Raw genomic sequence first — 18,786 nt, 5'->3', positions numbered from 1 at the left:
CCTCCAGCGCCCTTTGAGGCGGCCGAAAGTGCGCTCGACCACCTGGCACGCATGGTTCAAGCGCGTGTTGAACCGCTCCTGGCTGGCTGTGACGTGGCCCGTGTAGGGGTGCATGAGCCAGGGCTGGAGCGGGTACGCTGCATCTGCGATGACGCAGAGGGGCATGGTGGTGTCCCCCACAGGGATGTCCCGCTGGGGGATGTAGGTCCCTGCCTCCAGCCGGTGGCACAGGCCCGAATTTCTGAACACCCGGGCGTTGTGCGTGCTGCCAGGCCAGCCAACATAAATGTCCAAGAGGTGGCCCCGGCTGTCCACCAAGGCCTGGAGGATCATGGAATGGTGTCCCTTCCTATTCAGGAAGTGTCCTCTGCTGTGCTCCGGGGCATGGATGGGGATATGGGTCCCATCTAGAGCCCCAAAGCAATTTGGGAAGCCCAGGGTGGCAAACCCCGCGATGGCAGCATCCGGGTCCCCAAGCTGCACGAGCCTGTGGAGGAGCAGGGCATTGATTGTGTGGATGACCTGCAGGGGAAGGACATGAGGGGTGTGCAGGGTGTGTCTGGCACTCCCCCCACCCCCCGGGGTCCTCTTACCTCCATGAGGACAGCCCCGACGGTGGCCTTGCCCACACCGAACTGCTGCCCAATGGATCGGGGTAGCTGTCTGGAGTGGCCAGCTTCCAGACTGCGATGCTGACATGTTTCTCTACAGTGAGGGCACGTTGCATGGGGGTGTCCTGGTGCCTCAGTGTGGGGGTGAGCCACTGGCAGAGCTCCAGGAATGTCTGCCAGCTCATTCAGAAGTTCCGGAGCCAGCGGTCGTTGTCCCACTTGCCGAGCACCAGCCGCTCCCACGAGTTCGTGCTCATGGGGTATCTCCACAGCCGGCGGCGGCGGGTGGGGCTGGGAGGGCAGCAAGGTCTGGGGCTGCTTCCTCATCCCCTGGGGGCAGCTCATCTTCCTCAAATAAAAGATGGTCAGCTGCCTCCTTCATGGCACTGAGCAGGGCAGCCACTGGTCCTCCAGGGGTGGGTGTGTGGGCTTCTGGCTGCTGCTGCTGCTGCTGCTGCTGGGGGTCCATGGTGCCTCATGGGGTGTGCGTGCTTGTGGCTCTGCAGACCGCGTGCTGTGCAGGCTGTGTGTGTCTGGGAGGGGCCCTTTAAGGGAGCGGCTTGCTGTTGCCCCAGAAGTGCTAGTCCGCCCTGTGACCCTGTCTGCAGCCATTCCTGGCACCCTTATTTCGATTTGGGCCGCTTTTGTGTGTAGACGCTCCCCTGCAGTGCCTATTTCGATGTAGTGCTGTCCAACGTCAATGGCACCATCCCTGGAGGATGTGTGGGTGGTATTCTTCTAAATAACTTATTTCAATTTCGCTACATCGAAATAAGCTATGTCGATGTAGCATCCCAGTGTAGACGTAGCTTCTGTGCCTTATTTTCCCTCTCTGTAGTTATAGGGTAATAATACTGAACTGCTTTGTAAAATTATTTGAGACCTGTAAAAAGCTGAGGATTATTGTTACTCAGTATTTTTCTAATCAGATTACTTCTTCCAGCTAACTTCATTAATAATTGTTTCCAGCTTTGTAAAAGTGGCCCTTTTAAAAAGAATTGGTTACCTATATGTGTGTATTAACGGATTGGATATATCTAGTGCTTCCTATCTATCTAATCCATATAGGCTTTTATACATATTCAGCACCAGTAGTATCTAAGTCAGGGATAGACAGTAATTCTTGATGGAGGGATGCTGTTACAAGATTTTGGTAAGTGGTGAAGGGCTTCACTTCTCTCTGGAAAGGATGCGGGGTGTGGGATGGAGTTTGGGTACAGAAGGAAGTTTGATATAGGGAACAATGGTGCTGGATAGTGAGTGTCATTTGAGAGGTAGTTTGGGTGATGTGGGGCTGGGTATTGGGGTGCCTGGTCTGGGATTGAGTAGTAGTAGTAGGCATCCTTCAGTCTGCATAGACTATGGATCGCGCGCTTTAAAGTTTCAATTGAGGACTTCATTTACAGCATCTATTGTGACTATGAAGACCCACATGAGAGTGACAGTCCTTGCTGCATCTCTTGCAGATGTAGTGGGTGTCTGGCAAGTCCTTATTGTGCTTTCTGTGCACTCGCTTCTTCTCTGCTAGCTGTCTGATCTTCATCTCGCCCTTCTGAAGGCCCTTGTGTAACCCCTGCCATCATCTGCTAGTTCTTCCCAGTTGTCCAGCTCGATGTCTACCTATCTGAGGTCTCTCTTGCAGACATCTCTGTAGCGCAGCTGGGGGCGTCCGGGAGGTCTTTTGCCAGAGGCTAGCTCACCATACAGGATGTCTTTTGGAATCCTTCCATCATTCATCCTGTGGACGTGGCCAAGCCAGCGGAGTCGACGCTGCCTGAGGAGGGTGTGCATGGTTGGGATTCCAGCTTGCTCGAGGACGGCGGTGTTGGTCACTCTGTCCTTCCATGATATTCCAAGGATGTGCCTGAGGCAGCGCAAGTGGAAGACGTTCAGCATCTTTTCCTGGCGGGCATACAGGGTCCAAGTCTCTCTGCCATAAAGGAGGGTGCTGAGGATGCAGGCTCTGTAGACTTGCATTTTGGTGTGAGCGTACAGCTTGTTGTTATTCCACACTCTCTTGCTGAGTCTGGACAGAGTTGTGGCCGCTTTTCCGATCTTCCTATTTAGCTCAGTGTCCAACGACAGGGTGTCAGTGACGGTGGACCCGAGGTAAATGAACTCGTGGACGACCTCTAACGTATAGTTTTCAATGCTGATTGATGGGGATTCACAACATCCTGACCGAGTACATTTGTCTTCTTTAGGCTGATGGTGAGCCCAAAGTCCTTGCACGCTTTGGAGAACTGATCCAGCAGTTTTTGAAGCTGGTCTTCTGTGTGAGACACTACAGCAGCATTGTCTGTGAACAGCATGTCTCTGATGAGGACTTCCTGCACCTTAGACTTAGCTTTCAGCCTTGCAAGGTTAAACAGTTTCCCATCAGATCTTGTGTTCAGCAAGATGCCCTCTGTTGAAGATCCAAAGGCATGCTTGAGGAGGAGTGCGAAGAAGATCCCGAACGATGTCGGAGCAAGCACGCATCCTTGTTTGACGCCGCTTCTGATTCTGAAAGCATCCAATAATGCGCCATCATATTGGATGGTTCCTCTCATGTCTTCGTGGAATGACTGGATCATCTTGAGTAACCATGGAGGACAGCCTATCTTGTGGAGCAGTTTGAACAGTCCATCCCTGCTGACCAAGTCAAAGGCCTTGGTCAGGTCGATGATGGGATTGAGTATGGGTGCAGGAGAAGATTCTGGCCTGGGGGAGGAATGTAGGAGTGGATGCAGGGTCTGGGTGGGAGTTGTGACCTAGGACCAGGGAGGGGAGGGCCAAGGGAGTTTGGATGGTGACCCTGAGTCAAGAGGCTGGGGTGCAGGGTCTGGGAGCGGGGTTGGGTGCAGGAAAGGATTCTGGCCTTGGAGGAGGGATGTAGGTCTGGGAGGGAGTTGGGGTGCCAGAGGCAGGCTGTGGCCGGGAGGCACTCACCTAAGCAGCTCCTAGCCAGCAGCACTCTCAGGCAGGCTTCCTTGCAGCCCCACTGCACTGACTGTAAGATGTAGCTTTCTGCACTAGGCTGTGGAGGGCTTTGTGTGCTACTGCCTCAGCAAAGTCCCTTAGATGTATTGGCTGGAAACTGGCCAATGGGAGCAAAGAAATTGTGCTGCACAGCTCTTAACCCCAGGAAAATCTCTCAGCTCCCATTGGCTGGATTCTGGATAGTAGGAGCAGAGAGATTTTGCTGTGGGTGGGGGCAGCAAGCGAAGCTCTCCCTCCCTCCCCACCCCAGCATCACAGAGAGCCACAGGGATCAGCCAGCTGGTTTGAGGACTGAGAAGTCATAGACTGTCATCGTCTGTGCTCGGGATCAGTATCATGTCCTTCTCACAATTTCAGTGACTAGTGCTGATGATGGCTGGACTGGTCACTGCCTTATTCGATCCACAATGGCGATTAGGATTGTCACCAAATGGAGAAGTCGGGGAAACAGAGCCAAGAAAAGATCAGTGTATAAGGCTTGAAGTGACTTCATCAGATGAAGTGACTTCCAGATAACGTTCCACAGGAAGCTGCTGACAGTACACCCTGAAGATGTGGAAAAACAGTGGTGTCAATTGAAAAATGCTGTCATGGGAGCTTGTAGAGAAACCATTGGCTACCAGACTAGGAAGCAGCAGGACTGGTTTGATGAGTACGATGTGGAAATGGAATGCTTGACTGAGGCTAAAAGGAAAGCCTTTAGACCTTGGCAAAGCAACATCAGTTGAATGACTGAGAGAGAACCACACGCCAAGGCAGAAGTGCAACATAAAACAAGGACTCTGGAAAAACTAGTGGTGGACTGAGGTGTGCGAATTTCAGCATCTCACAGACATCAACAATACAAGATTTCTTCAATGCTACCAAAGCTGTTTGTGGATCGAGAAACCATGGACTCAATACCCAGGGATCAACGAGAGACAATGAAGCCATTGCTTCTCACTGGAGGGAGCACTATAATGAGTTCTTGAACAGCCCCTCCACCGTGGTCCTAGAATCCCTTTACCAAATCCCTCAGCAACAGCCTATAGATGATCTTGCAACACTTCCTGCCCTGAGTGAGGTCGAAGATGCCATCAAAGGCGTGAAGTGAACAAGGCAACTGAACTAAATGGAATCGCCACATAAGTCTTCAAAGAAGTTGGGCCAGAGCTCCACAAACCACTCCATCTCCTGGTTCCCAAGATCTGGCGTAGGGAGCAGATGCCACAAAATTTCAGATATACATTGGTCATCAGTCTTTTCAAGAACGGAGACAATTCGGACTGTGGAAACTATCGTGGCATCTCCCTCCTGGCAACAGCAGGGAAAATCTTAACTTGAATCCTCACAAACTGACTCCTGACACTCTCAGAAAAAAAATTCTCCTAGAATCCAAGTGTGGCTTCCAACCATTCTGAGAAACAGTGGCTGTTGTCTTAACTGCCTGGCAACTTCAAGAAAAATATCATGAACATAACCAAGCCTTACATACGATTTTCATTGACCTGACCAAAGTATTTGACTCAGTCAGTTGTAGCGCCTGGTGGACCATTCTTTCAAAGAGTGGCCACCCCAAAAAATTCATTAGTATTTTAAGGCTGCTTCATGACAACATGACTGTCACAGTATTGAGCAACAGCGGATCCCAAAGCAGCTCCTGTGAGGTGAAAAAGGGAGTCAAGCAAGGCTGTGTCATTGCCCCATCACTGTTCTGCATCTTTGTTGCCAAGACCCTTCACTTCATTGATGGAATGCTTCCAAACGGTGTGAAGATTATCTGTAAATTGAATGGGAAGCTCTTCAGTCTCAGGATGCTGAAGGCTAAAAGCAAGAACTCTGCAACCTCGATCATGGAGCTCCAGTATGTGGATGACAATATGGTTGTTACTCTTTCTCCCATAGCCCTTCAGACCATTATAAGTGCCTTCGGTGAAGCATATGAAAATCTCGGCCTTACACTGAACATCAAAAGGACCAAGGTGCTCTGCCAGCCTTCACTGATGGACAATCTCATGCACCTTCTATTGAAGTCCGTGGAAAACTGCTGTAAAATGTGGAGCACTTCTCATACCTTGGAAGTCATCTTTCCACTGAAGTGAAAATTGATACAGAAATCCAGCATCGTCTGATCTGTGCAAGCTCTGATTTTGCCCGCCTGAGACAAAGGGTCTTCGAGAACTGGGACATCTCTCCCATGCCAAAGCTCCTTGTATACCGTGCCTTGGTGGTTCCAGTGCTACTATATGCAAGTGAAACCTGGACAGTATACCGTGCCTTGGTTGTTCCAGTGCTACTATATGCAAGTGAAACCTGGACAACATACCAGTGTCATTTGAAGGCACTTGAATAATATCATCAATGTTACCTCAGGAGAATCCTAAATATCTCTTGGGAGGACAGGCACACGAACACTAGTGTCCAGGAAGAGTTGAACATCACCAGCATTGAAGCCATTATCGTTCATCAGCAACTTCAGTGGAGTGGTCATGTAGTTTGGATGTCTGATCAGTGCCTCCTAAAACAGATTCTGTTTTCCAAATTGGAAGAAGGACAGAGGAGCATTGGGGGCCAGCAGAAGTGATATAAGGACATGCTGAAGGCACGCATGAAAAAGTGCAGCATCAGTGTTGACACTCAGGAGAACCTTGCCCAAGACCATCTCAGTAGAGAACGATAATCCATGAGGGGATGGTGCAATTTGAGACGTCCCACAGCAGTGCAGACAAAGAGAGGCAGAGAAGAAGAAAAGACTGTAAAAAAAAAAAAACTGCCCCACACCCCTTCAACAGCTACCAACACCCGCCTCTTCTGTGATAAGATCTGAGGCTCCAGAACCGGGCCGATCAGCCATCAATGGATTCACAAATAGGAGCGTGACATGAAGACGTCCTACTCCTTATTGAGTTACCTTCGCTTGGGGTAGTGGGCTACCCTTCCTCCAGCTACCCCTCAGGGGCCTACAGGCTGTCTGTGGGAGCAGGCTCCGGGGGTGAGATGACACTCCCCCCAGATGTCCATCTGTTGTCTGTCTTGGGAAGCCAGGCTCTGGGGGGCTGCCCCTCCTTTCCAGCTGTCTCCCTGCCCCGCCAACAGTCTGCACTTCTCCTCCCACACCTGCAAGGACTGCAGGCTCTCTGTGGGGATAAGATTACTGGCGGCCTCTGGCATCCAGCCCCTAACCCATGTGACTTGCAGGCTGCCTGGAGGGCTGCCCATCTCCAACATCTCCCTCTGTGGCTTGTAGTCTCTCCACGGCGTTGGGGAGCTACTTACACAGTCTGGCAGGCAAGATGGTGGAGCCCCAGCTCTGAGCAGCTGCCCCAAGTGGCTACTCTCTGTTTTGCGTCCTTCCTGTCTGTGCCCCTTTCTTTCACCTCCCTCTGTCCCTCTCTTTTCATGTTCTGGAAAACACCTGTTTCTAGCACTTCTCATTTTCCAGGTACAACCAACCCCTGACCTTGGCTTAACTTAGGGTAAGAGAAATCTGCATATCAAATTTTGTGGTCACAGATCTTATGGTTCAAGAGGAGTTCTTGAGTAAACTAGCACTGACAGGCAGGCACACGCTAAAATATATATAGCTGTCTTTCTGATGACATCACAATCTAAATTTACTTTGTGGAGAATATGAGTTTAGTTTTAAAAATACATACCTGGATATTAAAATATGTTCTGGTTTTTACAAAAATAACAAATTGTTCATTTTCTTTTGTTTTCAGTGGAAGACCAAGTATTCCAAACTCCTCCTCAGGAAAGCTGATCAGATACCAAAAGAACTTCATTATGTTGTACAAGAAGCCTTTGTGACATTTCAGAAACATGATTGTTTCTTCCAAGATCTTGTTAGGATCAAAGGAAAAGATTTTCTTACACCAGTATCTCGTATATTAATTGGAAACCCAGGATATACTTACAAATACTTGAACACAAGACTATTTACAGTTCCATGGCCTATAGATGATTATGAAATAAAATATTGCCACCCTGAACTATTTACTGCTTGTAAAGCATTAATCAAACTGAATGACTACTTGAATATAGAAACAGTCCAGGCTTTGCGAGAACAAAATTTGTGTGAGACCAAAGAAACTGAGGATGCTGCAGTCACAGGTAGAAAACAGGATTTTGTAACTTTTACTAAGGGGAAGGGGTCCCTCTTAAAAGATCAAAGCACTCTTTATACACCAAGCAGTGACTGCACTACTCTGAAGTACAGAACATCTTATAACTTGACTTTATTAAATTATATGGATCCTCTACAAATGACATACTTGAAACAAGAGCCTTATTTTGGAATGGGGAATATGGCAGTGAGCTGGCACCATGATGAGAATCTGGTTGAAGGATCGACAGTAGCGGTGTACAACTACAGCTGTAAAGGTGAGTGGTCGGGAGGTAGAACAAATGATATGGCAATTCATCTACGTGTTTTAATGCACTGAAGCTTTTTTACATTTTATTGGGTAAGCATATATAAACACATGTAAAAAGTAGCTCCCAAATTAGATCTGAAAGCTAACCAGCCTTAGTTGAATTAAGATTTTCCCCTTGTTTCTGTCTGCTCATCTAGATATGCCACTTGTTTCTGAATACACGTGTGTAACTACCATTATGTTTTCATGGGTAAGCAGAACTAACACTTCTACCTGTTTCTGACTTAAACTCTTGTACTCCTGGTGGAGTCTACATTGTCCACAAGTCTTTTCCATTTCACTCTATCTTGGGACAAAACTTCTAGCTCATTCCAGGAGTACCCCAGTTGTTGTCTTTCAGTCTGAGTAGCTCTCCACATTGCCCCTGTGGATTCCATTGGAGAACTGGATGGACTGTGGTTTTCTGACCATATGGCCTAACCATACCTTTCTTTTTTTTACCCAATCAGAATATACCTATGTTTTTTGCAGCTGGCACCATGCACAATACTTTTAAGTTGATATAAAAGTTGCTATAATTAGCTTGATGATGAAAATCCAAGAAAACAGTCTGTCAGATCTTTACCCCAGGCTCCCACAGGTGCATATTTCTAGTCTGTAAAATGTTTTATTGTAGTTGACATCACAGTCTTTAGTAGAGTGATTTGTCAAATATGGACTTGCTGTGCTTCCTGCTGATTTTACTACTGTCCTTTCTTTTGCAAAGAAACTGCTGCCTTGGCTTTATGTAAAAGTATTCATATTTGTAGAGAACTGTATAAATTCTTGCCCAGGTCTGCTGTAATGTTGCGTTCTTTTGGAACGCAACAGTACTGTTGTACTTGCGGGTGGAGGGGAGGAGTAGTGGGGGAGGAGTGTCTGACTGGATTTCCATTGTGAATACTTGTTCTATGTCACTTCATAAAGGCTATTTTTTAAAAGTCTGTTCAAACCTAATGTGAGTTCTATAAAATGTATAGTTCTATAGCAGGGGTCAGCAAGCTTTCTGAAGTGGAGTACTGAAATTTGATCTTTTGACCTCTGTGTATGGCCTGAGTGCTGGTGATACTTTTTAAAGTCACTAGTAGTCCTACTTAGAGCATGTTGGTGGCTCCGGCCCCAGCTCTGTTGTCAGATGCCACCAGTGTGGTGCTCTGCTCTCTCCAATGTATCACTCGGCTGCGTGCGTGTGTTCCCTGTGTGTGCTGCCCTAGCTCTGCAGATTGCTGACACAGCAGACCCGAGGAGAACCCCCGATGACCACAGAGTCTAGTAAGGTGCGAAGGCACGTTGGTCAGGTTTATTGCCGTATTGGACACAATGGTAGTTGCCTGTAGACTCCTCAGTCTAAGTCAGGGCATACTACAAATATGCACCCACGGTCAATGGACTCGGCTCAGTCAGTGGCGGGACTTTCCACTGCCCCCTCAGCTGGATCCAGACCACATCCCAGAAGTACATTCTTATACACAGGTACGAACAATTTACACATCACTCCTGACGTATTGAGGTACACCCCTTCTAGGTGCCGCCTCTCACCTTGTACATGTTGGTTCGAACAAAACAACTCTGTCCATCATATTACCCTTTTGCCCCTGTCATTGGGATGGATTGGCCTATTCTTTCTTATCTGTGCAATGTTCCAGGGTAGGATGTTCTGGTACCATGTACCTACTTCAGTATGCTAGGTAGATATGTTTATGCACCAGCAACTCTCTTCTTGCCAACTTCTGTGAGTAATGCATTCCTTTAGCTCACAGCTGCACTTTGCCTTCTGTTAGCAAAGTCTTGACCATTACTTTGGTTCAGGCCTAAGGCCCCATACTGGGCCTGTACTTACTACAAGGGGGAGGCGTGGGGGAGTGAGGCTCTGGTCCCAGCCCTACGCTGTGGAGTGGGGCTCGGGTTGGTGGGGGGGGCTCAGCCCCAGACCCAGCCCTGGCCCTGTGCTGCAGAAGGGGGTTTGGGGCAGGGAGCTCCAGCTGCAGGCTCCCGCTGCTAAGGGGGCTCTGGGGAGTGGAGGCTGCAACTCCAGGATCCTGGCAGGGTGGCTGAGACCCCAGCCCTGCAGAGTAGGGACTCTAGAGGAAGATCCATGGAGGAGGCTTGGGGTGGAGGATCTCTGGCTCTGCAGAGAGGGCTCTGGGAGAGGGCTGAAGGCAGTGGTTCCAGCCCAACAGAGGAGGCTCAGAGGAGAGGGTGACTGTGGCCTTACCTCACAGAGAGGGGACTTAGAGGGAGGAAGAGGGGACTCCGGCCACAGCCCCACACTGCAGCTGGGGCTCAAGAAAGGCTCCTAGTCCTGGCCCCAGCCCCAGTCACATGCTGCGTCCCTGTGCTCCAATCCCATGCTGTGCCGGAGGCCCTGTGCTGGGACTCCGGGAGAAAAGGAGGTGCTCTAGCTCTGACCCCATACTGTGGTGAGACCCTGGCCCCAGGAAGGAGGCTTGGTGGGGGGAGGGCTCTGGTCCCGGCCCTGCAGAGGGGGCTCCATGCTTTGGCCTCATGTCACTGTGGAACTCCGGCTCTGGATCCACAAAGGAGGCTTGGAGGGGAAGGGGTCTCTTGGGGAAAAGGGGAAGCTCCAGCGTTGGCCCTGTGCATGGAAGAGCTCCAGCTCTGGCCCTGTGCTCCCAACCACTCCCATGCTGCTCGGGGTGGAGGAGGGCAGGGCCAGAGCCCCTGCTGCATCCACTCAAAATTGGCGCATGTGCCAAGAGTGGCGTGTATGCCAGAGGTTGCTGACCCCATTCTAGAGCAGTGGAAATAAAATTAGGTGACCTTTCACTTCAGAGGTTGTATATGTATCTTTTAGTATCAATTTGAGAGCTACTTTTTTCAAAAATGGCTCAAATGATAGAATGTCAACATCTAAACTATGTGATTTTTTTTTAGGTGCAAATGATCTGTGGCAGGTTGATAATTAGAAATTCTTGAACTTTTGGTCTTTGGTGTACCCTTTGAAATGTAAAAAGACTCACATTGACTTAGTGGGTTTTGGCACAGGGCCATAGTGCATAATCAGCTGCTTGTATTTGTATAAGTATTTTCTTCCTTCATGTTACTTTTTAAACCGTGTCTCATTTTATTATATAACATTTGCATGGTAATGGGTCTGGGGGTTGATGAGAGTCTTCCATCTTCCCATGTTTTTAAGGAACCTTCTTCTGGGTTACCTAATATTTATGAAAGCATATTTCTAAATTTCACCCCAGTTGTATATGTCTTGTGTTTCTTTTTATAGTTGAAAGGTATAAAATTTGGCTCTTATTTTACCCAATATTGGCTATAGAGAGTGCAGCACAAGTAATAGATCATCCTATGTTTAAAACCAGTATAAAGGCCAAATTGGTTAGAATAAAAAGTTATTTATATTTTAATTTGTTTTTGCTGTACTGTTAGTAAATATTCTGTTGGCTTTAAGCAATGACTGTATGAGAATATCATTCCTATTTTAAAAGTGGGAGCTGTGTAAAACAAAGACTTATTTTAGAATTAAATATTAAAGTATTTGTAAGCAGAGGTAAAAACTTCTAAATATCAAGCATTTTCATGACTATACCAAACATTTTGCCATTTTACTTTTTAAAATGTGAAAACTACGTTAGAGTTGAAGTGTGTACATTCTTTTTTAATGCATTTCAAAGCCTGACCTTGACAAATGTGGACCTGGAAATGTAAGGCGTATAGCTTAAGTGGAAACAGTATGCAAAATGACAAGGAATGTTTTTTTTTTCTTTTAAAGAAGGAAATGTTACTAAACTGAGACCTGATTCTGAAAGGTGCTAAACAACTCATGATAGGTGCCAAACACCACTATCTTCCAGAGACTTCATTGGGTGTTGCCAAGCACTCAGCGGTTGCCAGTAGGCACTCAGTAACTTGCAGAAAATGACCTGTAGTGCAGAGACATGTGGTAATATTACACTATTATAACAGTTTTGCCATGTCCAGATTTACTAACAGATTTACTACCATCAATCTCAGCCTTGACTATTCCACATGAGAAATACATTTCCTGGATATGACAATACAAATCACTGATGGCCACATCGACACCACCCTCTACCGGAAACCCACTGACTGCTACACTTACCTACATGCCTCCAGGTTCCATCCAGCTCACACCACACGATCCATCATTTTCAGTCAAATCCTTAGATAGAATCGCATCTGCTCGGATCCTGCTGACAGAGACTGAAAGCTGTAAGACCTCAACCAAGCATTTATAAAACTGAATTACCCACTGGGAGAAGAAGAAAAAAACCCAAATTGACAGGGCCAGATGAATACCCAGAAACCAATGACTTCAAGATAGGCCCCAGTAAGATCAAGAACAGAACACCACTTGTCTCACCTATAGCCCCCAACTCAACCCCCGGCAATGTCTTATTAAAAATCAGCAACCTCTTCTGAATCAGGATGCAACACTCCAGAAGGCTCTCGGTGACAGGCCTGTTCTTTCCTATAGACAACCTCCTAAGCTGAGAGAGGTTGTCACCAGCAATCACAGGCTACACCACAGTAATACAAAACCTGAAACTTTTCCTTGCGACGAACCCCGCTGCCAATTTTGTTTACAAATTTATTCTGGGAGTACCATCACTGGACCTAACCATGTTAGTTAGAAGATCAAAGGCACTTGCTTGTGCACTTCCAGCAACATTATATATGCTATTATGTGCCAACAATGCCCTGACACCATGTGCATTGGACAGACTGGGCAAAACCTTCACCAAAGAATAAATGGACACAGAGCAGACATCAAGAAAGTCTATACGCATAAGCCTGTCAGTGAACACTTCGGCTGAGTGGGCAATTATGTTAAAGACCTGAGAATTGTGTCCTGCAACACAGAGAATTTAACAACAGATTAGAATAAGTGGTATGAACAGAGATATCAACTACCTCATGCATAACAAGGACTGCTTCCCTTCCTTTGATGCTCACAATTATCTCAGACAGGACAATTAACAGCCCCCCACCTCTCACCCCCTTCTTCTGTCCTATTTGATTTGTTAGTTTTTATGCAAATTTTGTTTTCTTTTTGGTCCTCTGTACTTATAAATGTCAGTCTGTATTGGTAGTGAAATTAATCTGAAGTAGTGGGTCTGTCCCATGGAACCCCATCACCAAATAAATCATTTTGTTAAGTCTTTAAATTGCTACATTTCTGCTACTTTGTTTTGTTGGAGTACAGACTAACAGGGCTACTTCTCTGTTACTATTTAACAGATTTACTGTTTATCAGCAGTCTCATTGTATTTCTTTGCAGTAAAGCTACATAGTATGTACAGGGAAGGTTATGCATTTACAAGTCCAAGGAAACATGTAAACTTTTTTAAAAAAAGTTCATTAAGTAGCAAATAACATTATCAGTTAATGTTGAATATTTACACATCTTGTCCTGCTCATCTATCCCAGAAGCTCTCACTGTCCAAAAGAGATCAGACAACTTAAAAGAACTGTTCCTGTAATTTTTCTGGATGTGGTTTTTAACTGCTGGCAGTTGTGAACAGTGAAAATTCTTGTTAAGTCTGTGAATAGTAATCATACAACTCTTTGAAATTCTATAATATTTTTCATTTATAAATTTCAGCAATTTGCTATAGTGGGCAACTATTGCCACTTTTATTGTACAGATGTGGTAACTAGGGTACTGAGATGTGAAGAAGTAACTTGATAAGTGTCACACAGTAAGTCTCTAAGGTTCTTGAGTAGACCACATCTCCTGACTGTATTCCCATTCTCAATCTACTAAACATAAGCTGCCTGCTTGATGACAAGGACTCAGTATTGCTTATTGATATTAAAAAACAATCCTCATTTTACTAAGACAAGTCTGATTGGCGCTGCATTCTTGGCAACCTCCGCTTAAGCTGAATTTGTGCGTAACTTGGGAGCCAGGAAACTGACCAGCACAGCAGGTGGCAGCCTGGTTCCCAGCTCCCCTTGGCTTGTGGGAGCTGGGAAATTGCCCATCAGCAGGGCTGGTCAGTTTCTTGCCTCTTGTGAGTGGCAGGGAGCAGGAGCCAGGGCTAGTCAGTTTCCTGCCTCCACAATAAGGTGGGGAGTCAGAAACCAGGCAGCAACCTGGCTCCAGCTCCCCACCTCTCACAAGAGACAGGAAACTTACCAGCCCTGGTGCTTGTCAGTTTCCCGGCTCCCACAAGCAGAGGGGAGCCAGGAGCCAGGCTGCCACCTGCCGTGCTGGTCAGTTTCCTGGCTCCCAAGTTATGCACAAATTCAGCTTAAACGGAGATTGCCAAGAATGCAACCTCCGTGTAAATTGGATGTCTGCTGTACAGGTTGAAGCTCTGTAATCTGCCACCCTCAGGACCTGACCAGTGCCGGATGAGAGAATTTGCTGGACCACAGGAAGTCTGTGCTGTTTAGCAGCATTACCAACACTTCCACTGTTTACTGGGCTCTCAGAAGACATTCGGGAGTAAATTACAGCCAAATAACTGCACAGAACACTGAGACCCAGGAGAGGCAGCTAGAAACAAACTTTGTGACCACAGGAAGCTTGGCCACACTCTTAAGTGTTCATCCAGATAACTAAAGTCATGCTGGATTTTGGATGTTGTCAGACGAGAGTCTTCCAGATTAGAGAGGTTCAACCTGTAGTTTCTGATGCTTCCCCAGGATCCCAGTTCCTCAGGAGCACATCTCATACGCTGCTACCAAGCCGAAGTTCCCAGGGTCCGGGCTGCTCACCAGCACCTGCCCTGAGAGCCAGATAGTCAGCTGCCTGGCTTTTATTTTAATTAAATTTAAATGTGTACAGTGCTTTAAAGGTATGTCATATAATTGTATTTTCTTTATACTGCATATTAATACAAAGTTTATTTTTCTATTTTATTTAAACATTCATAAAACATTTGCTCTAATTAAAATGTTCCACACTATAGTTTGAACCTTTCTAGTCTGGCACTCTTTGGTCTAGTAATATGTTTGGCCAAATTTCTTATGGTCCCAGTTTACTTGTTGACAGACTCCAGTCCTGGCTCTCCATGTGCTGTGTTGCTATTTAGCTGTAATTTACCCCTAAATGTCTTATCAGATCCTAGTAAGCAGTGTTGGTAACCTTGCTAGACGATATTGACCCCCTGCGGTTGGGCAAATGTCCTGGTTTGGCACTTGTCAGGACCTAAGGACTATAGCGGTTTAAATTTATTTTTTTGTTCAAAGTATCTTTTGTTTAATGTTACAATGAAATAATTGGGTGCTTTGATCAGTAGTAATGAGAGAAGGGGCTGGTTTTCATAGCCTAGAAAAATTATTCCAGGCTAACACAAGAATATTCAAAATAAACGCTACTCCAATTAGTACTGAGTGCTTATGTTATTTACTTGTGCAATGAGCCTGAGTGTTTCATAAAAAATACAAAATGTTTTACCCTGCTAGTTGGAATACACATTGAACCTCTCTCATCCAGCATCCAGCAACATCCATAATCCGGCATGATTTTAGTTAGCCAGATGACCAGTTGTAGCTAAGCTTCCTGTGATCCCGTAAAGTTTGTTTCCAGCCACCAGTCCTGGTTCTCAGTGTTCTGTGCTGTTATTTAGCTGTAATTTAATGCTAAATGTCTTCTAAGAGCCCAGTAAGTAGTGGAAATGTTGGCAATCCTCCTAGATAATATTGACCTCCCATGGCCCAGCAAATTCTATCATTCAGCATTGATCAGGTCCCAATGGTGCCAGGCTAGGAGGTTCAACCTCTATCAGTTTGTTACAAATTGAAGAATGAAATAAGTTAATATAAACCTAAATTTATATTCAAGTAATATAAATTACATTAAAATATTATAAAATGAAAAGCTGTGAAATGGAAATAAAATTTTCAATTTTTCAAACTGTTTTTATTCTGAGAATTCCCACTCAGCAGGAAATTTCTAAATTAGAATGGATTTTTTAAATGTTCAGAATTTACTGAGAAACAGGAATTCTAAGTTTCAATCAACTCTATACTGTAGTGTAGTGTTGTGTCTGCCAAAAAGATGATATCTCGAGCTATCATCACATGGGCAAATAAATGTAATGAACAAGACTTATATTCTTTTGGCTCTGTAGAAAAATGGGTGAGGCTTTCCAAAATAGAGGAGTATAAGAGCCATATCCCTAATTCAGTATGTACCTACCTGAAATAATTGTAGCTATACAAACAACCCAAAAAGGAGGATTTTCTTTTAGGCCCACTTTGATCCTCTGGGCCAATGAGTCTGACTCTCTTCCCCTGGAAAATTGTTCAGTTAGCTCAATTCACTGTCTTTACGTGCCTGAGATCTTCACAGGGTAGTTAAAGGCTGAAGAAACAGTTTTCCTCTTGATACTTTACTGTATTTTGTTTGGCTTGTTGCCCTATAAGGCCTACTTGCTGTGTAAATCTCTTAGTATAATAAATGACTAGTTCTGTTAGCTGACAGGTTAATGGTTAACAGTTTAACAAAATAAGTAATTAACTGTGGAAAAGACTAATTTTGAAGGAATCATTAATTTTTACTTTTACAAGTACAATTTGTGTTTTTCTTGTTTTTAAATTCAACATCCCTATGCTAAACTTAGTAAGCGATCCATCATTTCTGTAATAATAGGAAAAGAAACTGAGATTCAACATTGACCACTTTCTCAGTGGTGTTGGTTAATAGTTATAATACTTCTAATAATGATAATTAATAAAAAATAAGTGGAATGATTTATAAATGACTAGTAATCACCTGTATTTGCTACTTAATGGACACAAGTGACTGAGGAATTGATTTGTACAATGTAAAAGCAGTTGTCCTCAGTGATTTCTGTCATCAGTAATATGTTTTAGATACTGACTGTGGAAAGAGATATTACATGTAATATTCCTCAGTGCTAGGCACTGAATACATAATCAAAATGCTTATTTCTGTATGTGAATTATATAATTATGCAATAATTTCTATAAGTTTATAAGAATGCGGTTACAGGAAATTCCATGAATTCAGCATTTTTAAATTCCCTTTGGAATTGAAAGTTTAACTGACATCTTGTTAATACCATTATACTGTTTCTAAAGAATCATTTTTAAAGGTGTTTAGCGCACACCAGTCCAAGTTGGACCAGCTGAACTAGAAAGAATCTTGAATTACGAAGTTTTTTTTTTTTTACCAGGGTGCAAACCACAGAGAGATGTTTTGTTGCTTTCAGATTGTATTATTGTAATATTCTGTATACAGGGCTATCCACTGAAACTTCAGCTAATGAAGAAGAAAACTACCTGTCCTTTGAATACAGCTTCTCATTCAGACATAATCAGTCATGGCTTCCACTTAATTTCCGAGTCCAATTTACACTGTACAATATAGTATGATTCCTGACCGTCTTTGAGAGACACTCTCCCCTCATGCATCTGTGATGTGTGGAAGCACCTTCACCTTTGGTATAATTAGGGGAGGCTTGCTAGTGGGCATTTGAGAGGAGTGGGTGTCTTCTGTTCTGAATGTCACCATTGGCATTGGTCCTCTAGTGGCTGGATTTGTTGATCTTTAATTCATATTGCACAGTGAATCTTTTCTCCTCAGCTTTTTGTGGGAAAGTAAACTGATTGGGTAATAATGGGTAATTATGGAGCAGAGAAGGATTTTATATTTTGAAAGTTGATTCAGCTTTGTACGTTTCATGAAGCATTGTGCAAGTGTCCAAATCTCTGGCTGGGTACAACTTAAACACTGAAATAAATAATTTTCTCAAGCATAATGCTTTGTTCTCCTTTTGTGTGAGAGCTGTCTGCTGGAGTCAAGAGCAAAACCAAATACTACACAGTCTGTTTTACTGTGAAGTTTGGCAATGATACTTATTATTAGGAAATGGGGCAAGGCATGAGGATTTGAGTTAGGATTCAGTTTAGTATTAGGTTTGGCATTTTAATTCAAACATGTATCACTGAAAGAGGGAGCATTTGGTTTGAAAGTTCCAAAATATGTCAAACTGTTCTGTTTGGCCCAAAATTACAGGGAAACCACTGAAAGTCAGCTACCTTTGGGAAAACTTCCTCCGTGGTAGGCTAACAAAACTAGACTCAGAAAAACAATGGTTCTTCTTCGAGTGGTCCCCGTGGGTGCTCCACAATAGGTCCACAATAGGTGTGGGGCTCGCCCGGCGCCGCAGATCGGAAATCTTCCAGCAGTTTCTCCTGGATCGCGCATGCGCCAGCGCGCACCACCCCCCTGCGCGCCCCCAGCCGCGTGCACGATCCGGACCCCACCAGTTCCTTCTCAACCGCCATTGGCTGCAGACGGAATCCGCTCAGGCTAAGGCCAGAGTCAGATTACTTAGTGGTTTTTTTCCACTTGTAATTTGTTGTTTTTCAGTTATTAAACAAAAAAAAAAACAAACAAGAAAAAAACCGCCTTCTCCGTTCCTCCAACCGATGTCACCACGGCTTGGGTCACCTTCACCATTTTTTGGGATTGGATCCCCCTGGAGTACTGTCACAAGCCAGTTTCACCTCTATCAGTGTCGCCGTGGAGGTCTTGCTTTCCCAGACATCGGGGGTACACACCCCGTGAGTGGTTCAGGTCTCCATCTCCGGACCCTTGCCATGGTCGTCCCTATCAGGCTGGACACAGATAAACCACAGGCCTGCACCCAGGGGCAGGTCCCCACCCCCGGCTGTTCAATACCCCCATGGGCGCTCCCGATCGGGGACGGAAACACAGTTGTCTCAAGGGGAGTTAAATTTAGAACCCCGAGACTTTCCTTCACAATCCTCCAGCGAGCAAGTGTGTCATCGCCCACGGGAACCCGAGGGTTCAAGGGAGGTTT

The 18,786-nt window shown here is 45.3% G+C and overlaps 1 protein-coding gene across 6 annotated transcripts in view; it reads left to right on the top strand.

Moving 5' to 3' along the window:
• Positions 1-18,786, top strand: part of FTO (FTO alpha-ketoglutarate dependent dioxygenase) — a 507,378-nt gene that overhangs the window by 138,107 nt on the left and 350,485 nt on the right. For all 6 annotated transcript variants that reach the window (XR_012647536.1, XM_075009181.1, XM_075009183.1 and 3 more), the window contains exon 3: positions 7,295-7,955. Coding sequence is in view for 5 of the 6 variants with exons in the window: in XM_075009181.1 (XP_074865282.1) it covers positions 7,295-7,955 (661 nt within the window). In the remaining variant the exon portion in view is untranslated. The remainder of the gene's footprint in view (positions 1-7,294; positions 7,956-18,786) is intronic.

Source organism: Carettochelys insculpta, chromosome 14, assembly GCF_033958435.1.
Source record: "Carettochelys insculpta isolate YL-2023 chromosome 14, ASM3395843v1, whole genome shotgun sequence".
NCBI lineage: Eukaryota > Metazoa > Chordata > Testudines > Carettochelyidae > Carettochelys > Carettochelys insculpta.
The sequence above is the reverse complement of the archived record's forward strand: the minus strand, read 5'-3'. Positions and strand labels throughout refer to the sequence as shown.